Below are 18,752 nucleotides of genomic sequence, written 5' to 3' on the forward strand. Positions count from 1 at the left end.
GCTCGGAGTCACTGTGGGATTGACCCATATACCCAAATATATCTTGTTCTCAGTAATCTTCAGCTAAAGATCTTTGTAGTTGCAGAAATTTTTGTTAATTTGCCCTGTAATGGATGCCTTGAGACTCTATGTTATTAAGCTTAATCACATTTTCCTTTATTCCCACCTGGTTATTCTTTGCATTAACAGTGTATTCCAAAGGTGTGTCATCAGCAGATTTTGTGGCCATATAATATTTCTGTTTACTTCACTAAGAAACCAACAAAATCACTGAGAATTGCCATTTGTAACTGTCGCTAGACTGCCTTTTAATGGATTCCATTTTGCCATCCTTTTCACAAGTTACCTTACAATCCCAGTTGTGGTCCCTGTTCTCTCTGTCTTTCCTAGTAATTTCACCCCTTGCGTTACTGAAATACTGCGTTTCTTTCATTTTGAAGATGGGGTGTGTTATTAGAGAAAGCTATCAGGAAAACTTGGCGAGATCCCATCTAACCTTATCTTAGCAAACCTATTGCTGCACTGATTGCATTTTGATTTATCTCAACGTTTCTAATTACTCCTTCTCTTAACATTTGTTCAAGTAATGTATCTATTTATTTCCTTCTTGATGCATTAGCTTTTCTGGAAAACATCAACATCATCTTTGAAAATTAAAGCTAAGAATTAATTTAATTTTTAGCCCAAGCCTGGATTATTTTTGCTTTATTGCAGCTTGGTCACTTTTGTTGTTCTTTTTTTCATTTATTAATGTGAAGAATCTTTGGGTATTTGTTTTAATGTTCTTTACATGGAAAAGTTTGACATTTGGCAATTTTCACTCTATCCCTATTCTTTTTGCCCTCTAGGGTGGAGCTTTCTGTCGATCAAGTTTTAATTTCTTATATATTGTCAGTTCTTTTTCAGTTTGTTTTTTTTTTCCTTTGGGTGATTATTTACACATTTATAACTGATGCCCAGCTTTACAAGTTTTTCCCCTTCTTTGAGATACAACCTCTGGCTATTTTGTACCTTTTGCCAGGTGTCCTCTGCTGCCAGGTGTCTGACACTCCTATCTCTCACAGTCCAGTTGTCTTCACTTACTATTTTCTCTAGTTCAATATACTATCATTTATAATTTACCAGCTCTTGCCCTTTTGAGATCAAGAACTCCAGTCCAGTTTACTTTGTGATTGTTCATTTTTTTATGAACTGATTCAATTCCTTCTTCAAGCCAATGGGGATTTCTGCAAAATCCTATCAGAACCAAATGTAGTGTAGCATCACTTTCTGTGGAGTAATTGGCCGGTCAATGAAGAAAGAAGCATGCTATTGCATCTGCAGAAAATCTCAGCCTACTGTTATTAATAGCATTTATTCTCCAGGCTTATATTGAGAAAGGTAAGTCTCACACTGTGAGGCTGCGCTCCATAATATCTGTCTCTGTAATAACATCATACAGGCTTGGATGCTGCCCAGATCTGGGCTATCCCGATTTCTAAGGATGGGTTTAATTTCTCCTCCCATAAGCTGTGTAAGTGATAGGCTTCAGCTTCTTTTTATTCAGTGGGAGGGGAGAGAGACAGCTCCAGGAGGTGATTCATCCCGTCCCCGGCTGTCTGAGACGGATTGGGTGAATCACTCTTCTGACATGCCTCTCTCTTCACTCACCAGGGAGGAAAGCTGGACAATTCGCCCAGACGGGGTGGTTGGCTGTAAGGTTTCACATTATGTGAGACGAATCCCACCCCAGGAGGGTGGTTAGAGCTCAGTCAGGGTGCGGCTGTGGCTCGTGCAGGTGCGCTCAAGCTCAACTTACATGAAACCATTTTGCTCTCGCACGGAGATAAAGAGCTCAGCCAGGGCTGTGACCTCCTCAGAGGGTTTGATCACTTTAATGGCTAGTTGTGCTGAATGCAGGTTGCTGTAATTGCTTGCATCTATCTACTCTAAGCATATTAGCTTAAATTTAGCTTAAGAAAGTCTGTAGATACTGCAGTCATACCTTTGACTACAGTGGCAACATGCCCTACAGCATTTCATAGAAAGGTTCCCAGCTTTGGTTCTTGGCCACTCCATAAATTCTTCAAAACCACAATGTGCTGAACATCAGAACACAGTGAAAAGCTCTTCTTTTTTTTCCTCTGACCTTTTCTGAGACAGTGTTTTCTGCTAAATGATGCAGTACCGATCCTCATTTTCAGAGCTGGTAGGATTTCAGTTTTAGTACACGTTTAAAATGCATGTTGCTTTTTTGTTGTTGTTGTTGTTGCATATGTGCCCACAGCTAACAACAAATAAATAAAAAACAATGGAGTGAAATCTAATCAAAAAAGTGCCTAGAGTTAAAACCACGTTGTTCTCTAATAGGAAAAAAAAATGCACAAATTTACTATTTCAGCGTACTGGGATTTAATTTTGAGATTTAAGCAGATTTTACTATATTTGGATGGTAGAAACTAATGGCTGGTTTTGGTTTTATTTTACTTTTTTCAATACTTATGCAATAATTTCCTACTGCAGAAAAGACTTACTAGATTAGCAAGTAACCAGCTGATTAAATCTTTCGCATCTTTTACAAAGATGCAGCTCTGCTATTCTGTTGTTCCTTCAGTGTAGAACACTCTCTCTTTCCTGGTTTAGGAGGAGATCTCTGGAACTCATGCTAAATTGAATGATTTCCTGCACTTGTTAACCTTCTTTTTCCTTTGGTGACAGTGTTCCCCTTATCCTCTTGTACGTTTGGCTCTCGACCCCTGTATAACATGACTTTGACAGCTTCATCCTTCCTATTGCCTGGCTTATCAGGGATTCATTAAGCACAAGAGAACTTGGCTCCCTGTTCTTGCTCGAGGTGCAGAGGTCTGTTCCCACGGCATATATCGCAATGGAAGGAAACATGTTTCTGAGCCTTGTGGTTGGAAAAGTTTAGCCAGGTGCAGACACACAGCTTAGACACTTCTTTCATCCTGGAAGACTGAAGTTTGACAATGTGGTAACATCTAGGATCTGAAATGGTAAGATTCAGGTAATATTAATAGGAAGGAGTGGTCCCTCTGCATTTCAGACAGAGTGCTGTCATCACTTGTGCCTCCACTATCAAACTGAATTTCCTTTCTTAGTATGTCAAGAGAATTTGAGAACACAGACTGATTAAGCAAGGCGCTTATGTCATTAAACTTGGGCTTTGTTTAATCACGAATAGCTAATTTAATTCCAAAGGTGAAAATCCATTCCTCAAGAATGTCTTTCTGGATAAATTTGACATTGTCCACATCCGTTGTGGTGGCTTCAGCTGTCTGCTAAATAGAAATGGTGGCACAGAAAGGGCTGGCTCAGAGCTACTGCTCGTGTCCTCTCCTGATCCAGTGGCCTTAGAAGTCATGGGGAAGGTGTCCTGTGACTCACACTTGTAACACTTAAGTCAATGATATGTATCAGACAGGAATTTGGTTCCAAACTTGACACACAAAATGCAATTCTGGAGTAGGTGGTTTTTCAGTTAAAAGATTTCTACAGCTGAGATGATTGAACATGAGCAAGCTGAATGTCCTCATCTGATTAAGACATGATCAAATACATTAGTCAAAACCTCAAAGGGGCAGCATTGGATGGTTCATAACATAAAGAGATATTCTCAGAGAACACAGACCAGCAGATATTGCAGACAATTGGCCCAACTGACTAAATATGGCAACAGAGTGACAAATGCTCCTCCCAGAAGGTTGGATCCTTGGTATCAAAACCGTGTGTTATTTACACGATGCTAGTGCCAAACAGGATTACATGCCATTCAAGGTTTCTAACCACCTCTCTGTTCCTTGAGCGCTAAGGTTACTTCAGTTAGAGCTGATGCTCATCCTTTAGTAGAAAGATTTCCAAAATATTCATTATGGAGCATAAATACAGTTAAAAGAAAAATGAAATTAAAGGCAGCCAGCAACCAGTTGAGTTTAGAACGCTGAATTTCTGAATAGCCCAAACTTAATTCAAGGCAGTTAGTCTTTCACATAGTTTCCACCAAAGAGATCATTGCTGAATCTGAGGCAGAGCTTTGTTTACTAACAATTGTGCATTTAATCATCAGGCGATTTTTTAAGTATAAAGGTACCAGCTTCACCCAACCCAGTACTTAAACAGTGCGATGTATCACATGTTCGTTTAGTATGTGCTTAATTGCTCTTTCCTGGGTAGTATTTTATGGAATAGGCTTTTAAAGCTTCCAGTATTGTCTTTATGTTTTGCAAGATTAGACATGAAATGTGAATGCTCAATAAATATATCTCTGATTTTTTGGCCTTAAAGTAGTGGGTCAGACTGAACTGGCTTTAAGACTTAGAGCGAAACTCAAATGAATTACTCTTTGGAAAGAATACATTTCAATGTCAGCTAAAAAGAAACATTTCTCTTTGTTTTATGCATAAGAGATATGATTGTTACCTGTGCTTAGGGGAAAAAAAAATCATAGCACAAACTTTCTCCCAGACTTTAAAATAAATGCTGCATTATATTAGTTGTACAACTGCTAAACTGTCCACGTAAGTTAGACAGAGAAGATGTACTCTGGATGGAGGATGGAGTGTCGGACTGTAAACTCTATTGAACAAGGGTTGACTCTCAGTTTGGATTTGTGCAGTAGAAAGAGCAGTGTAAGCCTTGCCACTGGGACGAACTTAAACTACTGGGTGCAAAAGGGGACTCTCAAGTTGAGATTCCAGGTCTTTTAACTCCTTCCCTAGCCTTAATCTTGGTAATGAACAGTGACTTTTTAAGTAAAATGGAAATAATGTCTATCTCCTTCACCAATGCAATAGGACCTTTTCCTTCAAAAAAACCACCCAACCCTGCTGTTTTCTCCTTCTGATTTCACAGCATGTTGTAAACTTTCAGAATCAGGGTTAATTCACTGAAACACACTGCAGATTAATTTTGCGAAACACACTATTAAACTACCCTGTAGTTTTCTTTTGTAATGTAGATATTGTTTCTGTGGGCTGTGACCCTCATTCAGTAGTCCATTGGCCCCAGTCCATTGTGTAATGAACATTGTAAGGGACTTCCCAGTTTATTGGACAAGTTGACTGTTCAGAGTGCCTCACAGATATATATCCCAAAGCAAATCAGTTGATATACGTTTAGATGGAAAGAAGAATGATAAACTACATCTGTCTCTTGTGTAAATGCAAAATACAGAAGTCAAAATGGGAAAATTCCACTTCCCTCCATGGTATTAGTCATCATGAGAGCTTGAATGCAAATATAGAACTTCAATTTATTAAGGATTTGGGGATCTGAAACAAATTCCAACAGGATTTGAAAAGCATACAAGAACTTTGTCCAATAGATTACATCTAGAAATATCAGATGTATGTTACCCTTCAAACCTTAGTTGTGAAAAGAAACAGAGGTGCAAAAGAGATTAATGTTTTTCTGGTATGGAAAACTCCAGAAACTCCAGTCTTTCACTGTTTGATAATATAATTAGCCAGTGTTTTGACTAGACTGATTTGATAATGATGCATAGAAAAGGGCAATTTAATCTTGGCACAGTAACTAGGAATGTTTGCCTCATTGCTTTCTATGTCTTAATTTCTACTTTAAATTAAATGTCTTCAGCTTCTGAATGTTTTATATTAGAAACCTTCCTTTACAAACCTTCTATTTTGAGCCACTAATTAATTTAATGCACAAGTTAGGTATATCATGGGATTGCAATAGATCAGGAACATATTTTTCTTCTCTTTCTGCATCTATAAACTCTATTAAAATACATTGCAAACCACTTGTGCACATTTCTTGTTCCCTCTCAGATGTTTCTATTAGCTTTTTGATGGTTCCTGGGCTTCTATTCCCTGATTATTTGTACTTTCATTTATTTGTACTTCATTTATCTTGCGTGAAAAAAAAAACATCGCACAAATACTTGCATTAGGAAAATATCTGCAATGTTTGTTGACTGGAAAGGAAATTAACCCTATATGCAAAGGCATGTGGTTTTCTTGCCAGTGCCTTGTGGTCTGTATTACTCTCACTCAGAAAGGTGATGTGCCCACAGTTGTTAGTTCTGTGTTCAGTCAGTGAGACTTCTTATAAATAACAAAATTTATTACCTGCGGTGAAGGATAATATGAGGTGGAGACTGTTGGACTAGAGGAAGTTACCCAGCTACTCCCTGGGGGATGAGAGGAACAACAGGCAGATTTCTCTGTACTTACCCATTACAATTACTTTCTGACATTTCTCTTGAGCACCTGTTAATGCTGAGGGTTGTTGAAATAAGTGAACCCCCGTTTTGGCTAGAATAGCAATCCTCTGCTTGGGTTTAATAGAATACCGTTCTCTGAAAAGCTTCAAGAAGACTCCACTTGGATGTTGTAGTTCCATCTCTGACTGCTCCTACACCACATTTGACCTCCTTGAGCTCAAAGCAGAGTCTCCTGTTTACTTCAAACTGGCAAAGTATCTAATCACTCCTTTTTGTAATAAACATGCCATTTCTCACCTTGGATTCCACAGAACTCTTCTGTTAGTTGGAAAGACTGAGCTTGAACGAAGTAATTTATCCACCTAATGAGTGCCAAACTTGATTTACCCTGATGAGGACAAAAGTACTGGAGGAGGAGGAGGGTTTGATCTTGTATTCTGTCATCTGGGACACGAAAAATTGTGTAGAAAGTTTTAAAGGAGATGCAGGAATTGCTGTACAGCCTGCTGTCTTAACAAGCAGGATATTTCAGATGAAATAATGATTTTTATTCTTTTCTAGGGGATCAGTAGCCTCTTCAGTTCCTTAAAAGTGGTACGTCTTCTACGACTTGGTCGAGTTGCCAGGAAGTTGGACCATTATCTGGAATATGGTGCTGCTGTACTGGTACTGTTGGTGTGTGTGTTTGGACTGGTGGCCCACTGGCTAGCCTGCATATGGTACAGCATCGGGGACTACGAAGTTATAGATGAAGTCACTAATACAATCAAAACAGATAGCTGGCTCTACCAATTGGCACTGAGTATTGGGACGCCATATCGATACAACACCACTGGCTCAGGGCAGTGGGAAGGAGGACCCAGTAAAGACTCCTTGTACATATCCTCTCTCTACTTTACCATGACAAGCCTTACGACGATAGGATTTGGAAACATAGCACCAACCACTGATGGAGAGAAGATTTTTTCAGTGGCCATGATGATGGTTGGCTGTAAGTAGAATTTGATTTTATTGTGTATAAGCAAAAGGTAGCTGTATAGCTACTATGACGGTTGCATAGCACACTTGCTGTAAGCTTTCTTGACATCCTAAAAAATGTGAAGTACCTGTAAATAATCATGAAATGAACTTGGAATTATTGAAAACAGGAATTGAAATTGTGGAGCTGAGCTGCTGTAGCTTTTAAATTGTTTGTGAGACTAAGGGTGGTATGGACGTAAGTGTGCTCAATGATAATTTTATATTGAGTTCAGGGCCTCTTATTTACACTTCAAAGATGGCTTTGGTCGTGGTTGAATGGTCTTGGCTGGAATTCGGTTAAAAGTTACAATGTACATTCAAATTCAGGTAGTCTGACTGAGTTTTGCTAATAACCTTGAACAGGCTTGGAAATGTTTGAGCTTGTTTTAGCCAATTCTCGAAACATTTAGTGATTCCATAAAGTGATTGTGTACTTCATGGCACTGGTTTGACTTACAAGTCCTGATTTTACCTCCAGATTGTGGTGACCTTTGGCACCAGCAAAGCTAGCAGTGAAGGAAATCATAAGACACTGTATTGTACCTTGTCTCTGCTTCGTGCTGTTTTGCAGCTCGGCTGAAACAGTCTAAACCCAATATTGTTAAGGCACATTTTTTTTTTTATGTGCTACCAAGGTTGGATCACTGAGCAGCTCTCGAGGTTGACAGGAATCTTCAAAATATAGTAAAGACTGCTGAAAATGTTAATATAATTTGGGAGAATTATTTTTCTGTTAAAGAAATAATTCTTGGTATTTCTCTGATGCTTTCAATTTTCTGAGCTCCATACAAACACTAAGCAATTATGTAACAAGAGAGCAAACAAAACCTTTTGAAAATAAGATCTGCATAATCTCTCTGATAATTATCTCAGCTAACACTTTGAGCTCATCTCAGAGAAATACTGAACTATAAAAAGGAAGTTTTCCTGCTACAGTCTTTCTAGATCTTTAGAAGATTAAAGCCATTTGTTTGGAGACTTTTAAAAGCTTTTTAAAAAGAGAGGTTACAGTTGTAGGACTCTACTTGCAGCGTGGTGCAATGAAATTTCTGCTGAACAGCATCTTTACATGATGGGTTGATGTGTTTCAGAACATTTTCAAAGTCCATAAAAAGCAAATCCCCAAGCTACAGCATTAACGAGCTATGGCAGCTAGGCCATAGAAAACCTATAGGTGCTGATTAGCCATTTGTTGAAACTGCTTTGTGGTATTTACAGAAGGCTGGGGATTTGGAGAATAAAGTAGATATAGAACATTTTAAATACCGTAATATTTACTTCCCTTGTCTTTTGTGGGGACTTCTGTTGCCCCGCAGAAGCAATTAAGCAGCTGTGGTAAATGATTTAGGGTCGAGTGAGAGCCATAAACCCATAATGAATAATAATAATAGTAATAACAAAATAGATACATGGCCTCGGTAAGTGAAAAGGAAATGGAGCTTGTAACCTGCTTTGTATTTGTTCTAGGTGGATTGTTCTCTTGCTTTTTCATCTCTGAAACATATGTTAAAGATGGGGAATACACATAGCATTACCAGAGTTGACATTAGAATAACCTGTGTATGTGCCACTGGCTGATTTTAATAGTTTTCATAAGTGGTACCCACAAAATTATTAAATGTACATGTCAAATTTATAAGTGGTACCTGTAAGCTTAGTAGTTGGAGAACCATGAGTAGGTTTATAGGCTTTGGGGCAAAGTCAAAAGTAGAATCTAAAATTGAAGAAGCATGGCAAAAGAACAGTTAAGTTGCTTATTGCATAAAAATAATGCTATCAAAATACATGTGGCTTCTCTTGTGAGTGGGGTGAAGAGCATTGTGGCATGCAGGAAGGCTACACACAGAAGAAACCTTTTTAGATTATTTGCAAGTGTAAAAATTCTTAACTGTGACCAAACGATTGAATCTTTTGCAAACATATCAATGAAGGTTTGAAGCACATCAGTATGATGACTGCTCCTGAAATCTAAAAGGAGTTGCTTGGTTGGTTGAACACTGGTTAGAAAATATGCCAACTTTCAAATAGATACTGGTCATGGACTTTATGCTTGCAGTATTTCTGCAAAGAGATTAGACCTGCAGGATTGTATAAACACGCTTTGCAGTGCCAGCTACTGAAAGCAGGACAGTCTGAACACCAAAATGGGACAGGAAGGCACAATAAATAGCCGATGGAAAATGCAGTTTCTCAGGCGATCAAAGTGGCCAGTGAGCTTGGGAAAAGGATTTGGCCCCAAGAAAAGGTGTAACTAAGAAGTGAAAACTATTCAAGTTGTTTTAAAAAGGAGATGTTTTAGTTTTTCTGTTGAAACAGTGTTTTGAGATAAACATTCAGCAGAATTCAATTAAAGTTCAATCAATAAAAACTCTGGTCCCTGAGCTGACTCCTTGTTATAAGCAGAGAGACTGTGAAATACCTTTGGTAGTTCTCCCAAAAAAGTTTGCTAACACCAATAGTTGATATTGGCAGTGTCTTTTCTAACAGACTGTGCCAAATAAATGTCTTAAACTTAGCAGTGGAATTGAAGATAGTAATTCATCACAATCCCAGCTGCCTACTCATGCAAACTGCAGATATGAAAGAAAATCTTCACTGCGTTGTCAGCTAGCAGCGGCTTGTTCTGCAAGCCCAAAGTTTCCTATTCATGCTGGCAAAGTTATCAGGACCTGGGAGGAGTATTTGGAGAGATTTGCAAATCCTTCTGGTGGGCAGGATTGCAAAATGGTGTACTTGTTAAAAATAGCCAAATTAAGATTCTGTACCTGCTGATAAAGCATTGCTTGGTGCGGGGCGGTGGCGGGGGAAACCCAGATGAATGGGGATGCTTTTCAATTTGATTGGCAGTTTGTCACTTGGTTGTTCACTGAGGACAGAATCGGGTGGGATATTTAGACTGAAATACATCACCTGTCTTGCAGAAAAGAGAGCTTTGAATAACTTAACTTCATCTGGTGGAGCATACTTCGGATTTCTTTTTGCCTCACTTGCTTTTTCTTGGTGTCCAGTGCTGTTCAGCAATATTTTTTCTGTTGCTTCTTGACACTTGAAAAGCTAAAAATGGCAAACATAAAGCATCATATGACAAGGAAGCAAGGTTTTTACAAGGGTTATTGTTTAAATACCTACTTTGCATTTTCTGCCTAGAGTTGCTGAATATGCATTGAAAATCTGATTTTTGTAGCTCCTTTTGTGTTGATATAGGTAAATTCTTTCCCTCTCTGTGGAACAGAACAAATAGGTAGGTCCATCAGATGCTTTGAATGGACCAGGAATCATTTATCATTCAGGAAGGACCTTTCTCATAAACTTCCCATTATCTTCTGTCAGCTGATAGCCTCTAGCAAGAAGCTCAGTCTCTGCTGCTGCATGTTGCTCTAGCTCAGTCCACAGGCAGGTTTTAGGCTTCTGCAGCACAGCCACAGATTTACATGGAAAACTAATGGGGTTTGTGCCTTTCACAAAAAGGGATGTATTAAGAAAGAAGCCAAAAAGGTACTTTTGGTTTGTACACTATTACTATCTTGCAGCTGAGCACAGCCAGGACTTCAGAAAGTCTGTAAAAGGGAAAAGGCATTTTGGGGAAGGTGGCAATATGGCAGGGCGAAACAGCTTGCAGAATTCAGGAGAGATGGGGTTTTCTGAAGAAACAAATGTGAATGTTTAAATGACAAGAGTTTGTGTACTGCCATATGCCTTCTTCCCTCCTGTGCTTCCACTGGGAGAAAAGTGGCCAGCTTCCCAGATGGCAGCTCAAAAGGTCCCTGATACACTTCTGCGTGCTTCTTGTGTAACTGGGAGCAATCGGTTTGCCTCTGTCCACGTGTAACAATGAAATTGCTCTGAATGACATAGAGCAGATTGCAGGGTCAGTCTAGCCCCATAAATATGGCATTTACATGAGTTAGTTTATCCAGCTGAGTTGGCTCAACCCAGCACATACTGTATCTAAGCAGTAACAGAAATCCAGTATATTCCACTGGTCACTGAAATTCCCTGATGATCCTTGCTGCAAGGGAAGGTCAGAACAAGATATTGAAGCCAGGAATGTCAATGAACGTTGAATACTTCACTGTTTCTCAGGGTGTGAAAGTCCCAGAAGAATCTCTTAAGTCATCTGTCAGTCCCCAGAAGAGCTCAGAAAGGCTGCTTTGTCATTTTTGCTTTAGGGAGATGCTTATAGACATCTCTTGCTTTGGCTTCTATTTACTTCCAGATTTATGGGGAGGTTGTTGTGGGGGAGAACTTATTTTTCAGTGACTGGTTTTAAATTATGGTGAGGACAGGCTTGTTAATTCAAGTTGGTTTTGTGTATGAGCAGAAGAATTTGTTGCGGTGATTGTATAGGATACCTTCTCTGGAAAATTGGTCATTGCTGCTGGCCACTGGAGCAATTTCTAGAGAGCTCTTTCTAAAACTCAGTTTCTAATTTCATGGCTCGAAGTGCTGACTTCTTGTTTTCATCTTAAAAATACCCAAGGTGATGATTTGCAGGTTGGAAAAGAAAACAGATGTGATTGCTATCACTTTGACCCCAAGTTGTTATTGTTCAGGGGAGAGCTGATGAAGGAGAGCGTGGGTGGGTTCCTCTTGATACCCTGCTCTGCTTTTAATTTTACTAAATGGAGAGAATAGGACATGCTCTTTCCTATGGAGATCGGGTGAGATGCTCTCATCTGAGCCACCCCTGGTTCTAAAACGTCCTGTATAGAGCAATGGGTGAACGATGCTGAAAAGCTGCTGGTTGCTTGTGGCACCCTCCCTTGCTGTTCCTCAGCTCTTGTTTTAGAGTTGTGACACGGACTGCCGTGGGCTGTCAGTCATCTCTCCATTGATCTGCCAAAACCTAATTCGTTACTCAAGTGGGTTCTTTCATTGTTCAAGTAACATTAGTCAGTTCCCTGCCAATATATGGTAGTTAGCCACTTGAGTGCTGTTTGTATGAATCATGGAGGTTTATCTAGTAAATTTGTTAAGCAGTGGCAAAGCCCACGCACTGACACAACAGTGTGTAATTGTAGGAAAGCGCTTGTCTGGCAGACTTCCAGACAAGCAGTCCCAAGAGTCCATAGGATTTAATTTTTGATCCCAAGGAAAATGTATGTGTAAGATAGCACCTTCTAGCAAAATTTGCTACCAGTAACGTAGATTAAATCATATTTTTTACAGCAACAGATAGTAATGTGAGAAAGCTTTACAGTTGTAGAAATTTATAGGCCTGAGTGTTTAGCTATGGTTGAAATCCAACCCTGCTCTAAGGGTGTCCTACAAGAGTCAGTCCTGTGTAAGGCCATTTTCTTTTCCTGCAGGGATTTGGGGTGTGGGAGAGACACGGCTCTGCACCACCTGTCCAGGAGCTGCAGAAGGGTTTGACCTCTTCAGCGGTAGATGACTTGTGCCAATTTTTGAGCTGCTCCTTACAGTTTCTTAAAATGTGGGCCTTGTCCAAATCTGGTTGAACAAGAGCATGGCCCCACTAGTGAGCTCTTAATTGCTTCAGCTACTTCGGGATGTAACCCTCAAACTGCGTTTGGCAAGGTGGGGTGCAGGATGCTTCCACAGCAAGCAGTGTGAAGTGGCTGGAGAGCTGGGTCATAACCTGCACCCTCTGGAAGGAGCACTTGCAGGTTATTACCAGGTTGGACTTGGCAAAGTTTTGAATGTCCTACAGAATTTGGTCCAGAAGGGTGAGATGAAGCATCTTCTTGCTTCTTCACGGTCTTCTATATTGTATGATGTGTATCTACTACATGGTTTGGCAAAACTGCCCTGATCAAGGCTACTGAGAGGAGGGCACAAGGATGCTTCCCAACTAGGAGCTCTTCTGTGTGCAGCTGCATCCCTCCTGCTCCTCTGCACAAGCATGCATCCACCTGGAAAGGCTGCAAACTCAGCTGTGCATTAACAACTATGTCTCAAAGACAGAGTATTTTATTTAGGGGAGGTGGAGATTGTCTGGAGGAATTAATTAGTTTCTAAGGGATGTACGGCTAACGGAGGAGGAGGTGTTGATGTGGTGACTGCCTTGCAGTAAAGAACTGCTTGACCCAGAGTGGTTTTAAACATTGAGACAGGATGCGAAAGATTTTCCCAAGAGGGCTGATTTGGGTGTATTTCTAGCTGTCTTGTTCTGGGCAGGTTGGCATTTGGCTTCATCACCAATATCCCACTGGATGAAATACCAGAAGTAAAGCTGCGCATCACCCCTACGCTTTGTCTTTGAAGTGAGCGTATCTTGATATTTCAGAGCTTGAAGAAAGGTTTTCAAAAGGCTGCAAGTCACCTAGAAGACTAGGGATAAAGATTTCTATGCAACTAAGTCAGTGATACAACTTATAAGTGAAACTGGGGGTAAATTCATTAGTTTGGTATTTCAGATGAGGCAATGAGAAAGGTGGTACATTCTTTAACATCCAAATCAAGAGAGGGTAAAACTGTTCATTCACATGTACCCACCAGTGCACACAGAAGGAGGTGACACAGAAAGTTACATGAAGTTGCCTTTCAGTGGAAATTTCCCCTTTTGAGTGCCATTGGAAAAGCATTTTGACGCTTTGACTGCTGGACCATAGTCCAAGTGCTACCAGCTCTACAAAGCAAGGATATCAAGATTTTTCTGTGATATGTTTTCATTGCTAGTAATTTCAGTTATGTCTCACAGCTGGAGGAGATGAAGTGTTTCTAGGAAGGGTATTGGTCTCAGTGTATCACCCAAACTTGGCAATCTTAATATTCTCTGAACAGCTGCATGGAAAAGGCTTAGAGTGTAAATGCATCAGTAGCCTACAGTAAAAAACAAATTACTATTAGGGAGTAAACGATCTAGCATCATCCACTTTTTCATGAAACTTCAGTCTAAGAGTGACATTGGCGTGGATACAAGGGTAATTGGCAGAAGCACCACGAGGGGCATATGTGCCTTGTTTTGCTTTAACTCTGACATGGCAGTAGATTTTTAGATATTCGGGTTCTAGTTTATAGCAAAAATGTATCTTTATATAAAGAGCTTTAAAACTGTAAAACAGCCTCTTTGGGAAGCTTTATGGGATTTTTTTTTTTTGCAAGGTTATAGCTAGTGTGTGTTTATGTAAGCTTTACTTTTATTATCATTGGCTTGCTATGTTTAAATGAATTTATGGTATCAAGAGAGGTGGGGCAGTGAGTGGGAGAGGTAAGAATGAAGAAAGAAATGTTATTTCATGCTATTGAGCTATGTTATTTAAAACAACTGAAAATGGCTGTTAAATAATGATACATAAATGTGGAAGATCAACCTTTACATAGTGCTGTTGCTCACACACAGTGCAAGAAACCACCTGAGATGGTCCCAAGAAGGATTATCAGGTTGTCCTGGATTACTCATAACATCTGTATCTCTCAGGAAGCAAAAAGTTTTAATTAATCCAACTAGATCAGCAAATACATCCAACTAGCTTACAACACAGCACAGCTTTATAGCATATTGTGCTAGAGGGATAAACAAATCTTAGATAAAAGATAACCCCCGAGGTATTATACCCCTTGGATGGAAGGGGCTAGGGAGGTTGTTCGTATTTTTCTGTTCTGAAGTTTCAGAAAGCCAAGTGAGTGATCTAGGCCTGTGTCTGCATAGAGATCCTTCGAAATCTTCAGGGCTTAATTTTGTATACTCATGAGAAAATACCTCTGTGTGGTTGGCATTCAAAAGGAAGAGTTACCCAGATAAGTCAGGCCAGTTACCCAGGTAGATCCTGCCTGATTTCAGTGGAGCTGTGCTCCACAGTGGCTGCTGCTTTTCGGTGGGTAAAAGACGTATTTTCTGTTAAATCTCCTTAATATTGGCGTAGCTTTACTTGTGGAGAAGTGCTGTGGTTTATCAACCAAAGCGTAAGGAAAGTTGTTAGGATGGGCAGTGGCATGAGGAGACAAGTTGTTTTAGGAAGTGTCCCGTTGTAGAAAAGTTGAATCATACCAGTGAATCAGGCCTTAAAATACTATTTTTCAGGTCAATCAAGAAATTCCCACGCCTAAATTTTGTTAGGCTGACTTTTAGAACTGAAAAACTGACATCGCTGCACATCCAGAGAGGCCGATAGATAGAGCTGGTTTTTTTGTGTTGTTTTTGTAAAAGAAATAAAAAGCCCAAATCTCTGGGAGGTTTCATTATTGCACTAATGCCTATGGTACTGTAACACGTTTGGTGGTACTAAGAGATATCAGGTAATTGGATAAAAGGTGACAGATACTAGTTCTTGGTTTCTCGTTGCTTCATTTCTGTAGGTCTGAAGTAGTACAATGTCATATTCCTCTTGAAAATACTGAGAGCTCTGAGGACTGAGTCTGCATGTCTCTTATCTTCATTCATCTTTCCTGCAGCTTTTTCTGCAAGAACCTTGGTAGAATCAGGAAAAATTTTCTGCTGATGAAAGTGTACCCTACGTGGGAGTATGACTGCAGGTTCCACCTTAAAGAGCTTTACGCCTTTCCCGTCAATTTGGAGGAAGGACAGGATAGCATCCAAAATGGCATGTCTCCCTTGGGTACCTGCTGTGCCTCCCTGCCAGTGCTGAGTCAAAAAAAAATCCAGTTTTGCTTCAGTTGGAATATTTTGGTCATGAATGGTTAAAACTAGTTTTATTCCACTGGCCAGCAGCCAGAATGGATTTGTCAAGATGAGTTCATGGCAAATTAATCTGATTTCTTTCTTTGACAAGATAACTGCCAAGTGAATAAGGGGAATTTAGTAGATACGATACATCTGAACTTTTTAAAAGGCTTCTGACACTTTTCCACGTAGCGGTCTCATAGCAAACGAGTGAAAGATGATCTCAACACAGTCATAACAAAGCTGGCAATAACTGATTTAAAAATATCTCTCAAAAAGTAATCAAGGGCTTCACTGTCAAACCTGGAGGAAATTGCCAGAGAAGTCTTTGCCCCGCATGTGATTTTATTCAACACTTTCATTAGCAGAGTTGAGTGACAGAACAGAGAGAGTACATTGGGAGAGTTATGGGACGGGTTGCAAGTGCTTTAGATGACAGCATCAGAATCCATAATGATCCAATAAATTGGAAGGGTGACCTGAAATCAGCAGGGTGAAGTCAGTAAAGGCAAGTGCGATGCACCACGTGTAAAGAGGGCAAATCAAATGCATAAGTGCAGTATAGGGAATAACCAGCTCTGCTGCTGTGAGGCTGGAGAGGATCTTGGAGGAAAAGGGAGGGGGAAAGTCATAGGCAACTGCAAACAATGTAACACAACAGTGGGCTAAAACCTGTAAATCTCTCTCTGGAAAGTATCAGGAGCAGTGTTTTAGGCAAGCTGAAGAAGGCATTTATTCTGCTGGGATTAGGGCTGGTGAGACTTTTTTTTTTTTTTGGATACAGGGCTTTAAGAAAGCTATAGACCAGCTAGAGACAGAGGCGATCAATAAAAATTTGTTAGAAGGCAGGATCTCAGGGGAACAGTTGGAGGAACTGACTTTGGTTTAAGCTGATGGAAGCTGAAGGGGAACATGAAGATTGACTTCTACCATGGAAAGAGTGTGCTTGAAAGGGAAAAAAATGTTGGTCCTCTGTGTTTTCTGAAGGGCAATCAGGTCAGTTAGGAGGGAAAGAAAGACTAATGTTGGAAACTGGGGTTTCCAACATCAGTCCAGCAAAACTTTTCAGCTGTGGATAGATTCAGACCATGGGCAAAGCCACCACCGGATTTGGCAGACTCCACTTCATCAATGAGTATCTGTCGGGCTTGCTCCAGGTATCCTTGCTCCTGCCTCAGTGTGGGAATTGGACCAGGCAATCCCCTGAGGTCCCTCCCAACCCTACATCTCTCTGACGCTGCAGGGAGAATAAGGTACAGCCGAAAATCTCTGTTTTGTGTTAAGCAAGACAAAGCTAGCAAAGCTCACTTGCTCTAGACGGTTGACCATCCTTTGACATTTAGTGATGTTTTATGGTCCGTGATGTAGTGGCTGCAAGTTTGCACTGCATATTCACCCTATATCACTTCCATATTTGAAAGGTAAAATCTGCGTGCACATGCTGGGGTACACTCATCCTGGGGAAGTTCAGCTCCCTGTGGAAATGCTGCTGTCATCCAAATTGTGCAAGGCATTGAGAGGTGAATGGGGTTGTCCGACACTAAAACAAGGTTTTAGTGGGATTTTTTTCTCACGCACAAGGGCTGCATGGCACCGTTCATATTCTCACGGAAGGCATTGTTTGGAGCTGATGAATCTTGATTCAATTATTTATGGAAGGCGAACCTGTTCTCACTGTGGGTCTGAATCAAGTCCATCTACAGGAAACAGAGGGAAATTAATTTCAGTAGAGGGGTTTAACTTTTTTTGGCTTTAAAAGTTTCTGTTACTGAAATATAGTTCTCAGCTAAATGTTCTTGCCTCAGTGTTTTCATCAGGACTTTTTCATTAACAAAATAAAGATTTACACTAAAGAAAGAGAAAATACTAATTTTATTTATCTTGGATATTTTATTTTCTCCCTCTTTCTTCCTGACTTTATTCCTCTAAAATATATTTTTTTAAAAAATCCACATCTTTTGGTATTATCCACTGGAAGAATAGTAGAAGGATGGAAGTAGAATCTTCCTTAAAGATTGAGAGAAAGAGAGATTTGGGGACGATTTTCTCACTTTCAACAATATCTCTCTTTTTCCAGGGGAAACTAAGTAAGCAGGTAAAAGGAAGAAGGCCAGCAGATAGAAAAAGATATTTTTTAAAAGTTGAAAGATTAATAAGCTTTTATATTATTTTGTCTACATTTTTGTTGCAGAATAACATGAAGGATTTTCTAATAGAGCAGAATATTTAATTTCTTCTAAAGTACGTCATGAAAATTAAACCATATTTCAAAGCTCTATTGTGAAGCGTAATCAGAATTGAAATGGGATGAAATTGATAGAAAAGGGGTTATAAATATCTGCCACTGATTTCTACATGGTGGTGTGACAATTAGAGATGGCTTGGAGGCTGAATTCCTCTGCAGGAAAAAGCCCGGCTCTATAGAAGTGGCATCGTGTCGAGTTCTGTGTCAGTTTTCCCTCAGTGGTCAGTTTTGAGGTAAAAGCCCCCTAAATTGGATCTTTCCTGAGGTTGGAACACTGGAAGCAGCAGTGATATCTGTGTCCCTTCAACGCTTGTGTTTGTGTGTGCACATGCCAACAGTAATGGTAGCAGCAAGGGAAAAATTGTAATTCTTACAATGTATTGGCAAGGTTGAACAGCTTGAAAGTATCATCAGTCGTCACACAGGCAAACATTATCTGCCTTTGAATGGGGTGTTGCATCCTTTAAGTCTCATTTCTCTTGCCTCATATGAGATCGAATGACGTTAGGTTAAAGGCTAGGAGGGCAGAGCGAGGTGTAATGAATCCCTACCTATTTTTTAAAAGCATTTAATCAGGTTCTTCGGTCCTTCCTGAACTGGGACCTTAAACATGTGGTGCATTTTAATCACTCGAATTAGTCCCACTGACCTCATTGTTGCTTAATGCGAGCTTACCTTTAAGTGTTTTTCTGGCCACAAGCCATAATGAAAGGAACATT

The 18,752-nt window shown here is 40.0% G+C and overlaps 1 protein-coding gene across 2 annotated transcripts in view; it reads left to right on the top strand.

Annotated features, from left to right (window-relative positions):
* Positions 1–18,752, top strand: part of KCNH5 (potassium voltage-gated channel subfamily H member 5) — a 159,238-nt gene that overhangs the window by 56,385 nt on the left and 84,101 nt on the right. For both annotated transcript variants that reach the window (XM_049828989.1, XM_049828990.1), the window contains one exon: positions 6,746–7,175. In XM_049828989.1, coding sequence (XP_049684946.1) covers positions 6,746–7,175 — 430 coding nt within the window. The remainder of the gene's footprint in view (positions 1–6,745; positions 7,176–18,752) is intronic.

This window comes from Accipiter gentilis, chromosome 25, assembly GCF_929443795.1.
Source record: "Accipiter gentilis chromosome 25, bAccGen1.1, whole genome shotgun sequence".
NCBI lineage: Eukaryota > Metazoa > Chordata > Aves > Accipitriformes > Accipitridae > Astur > Astur gentilis.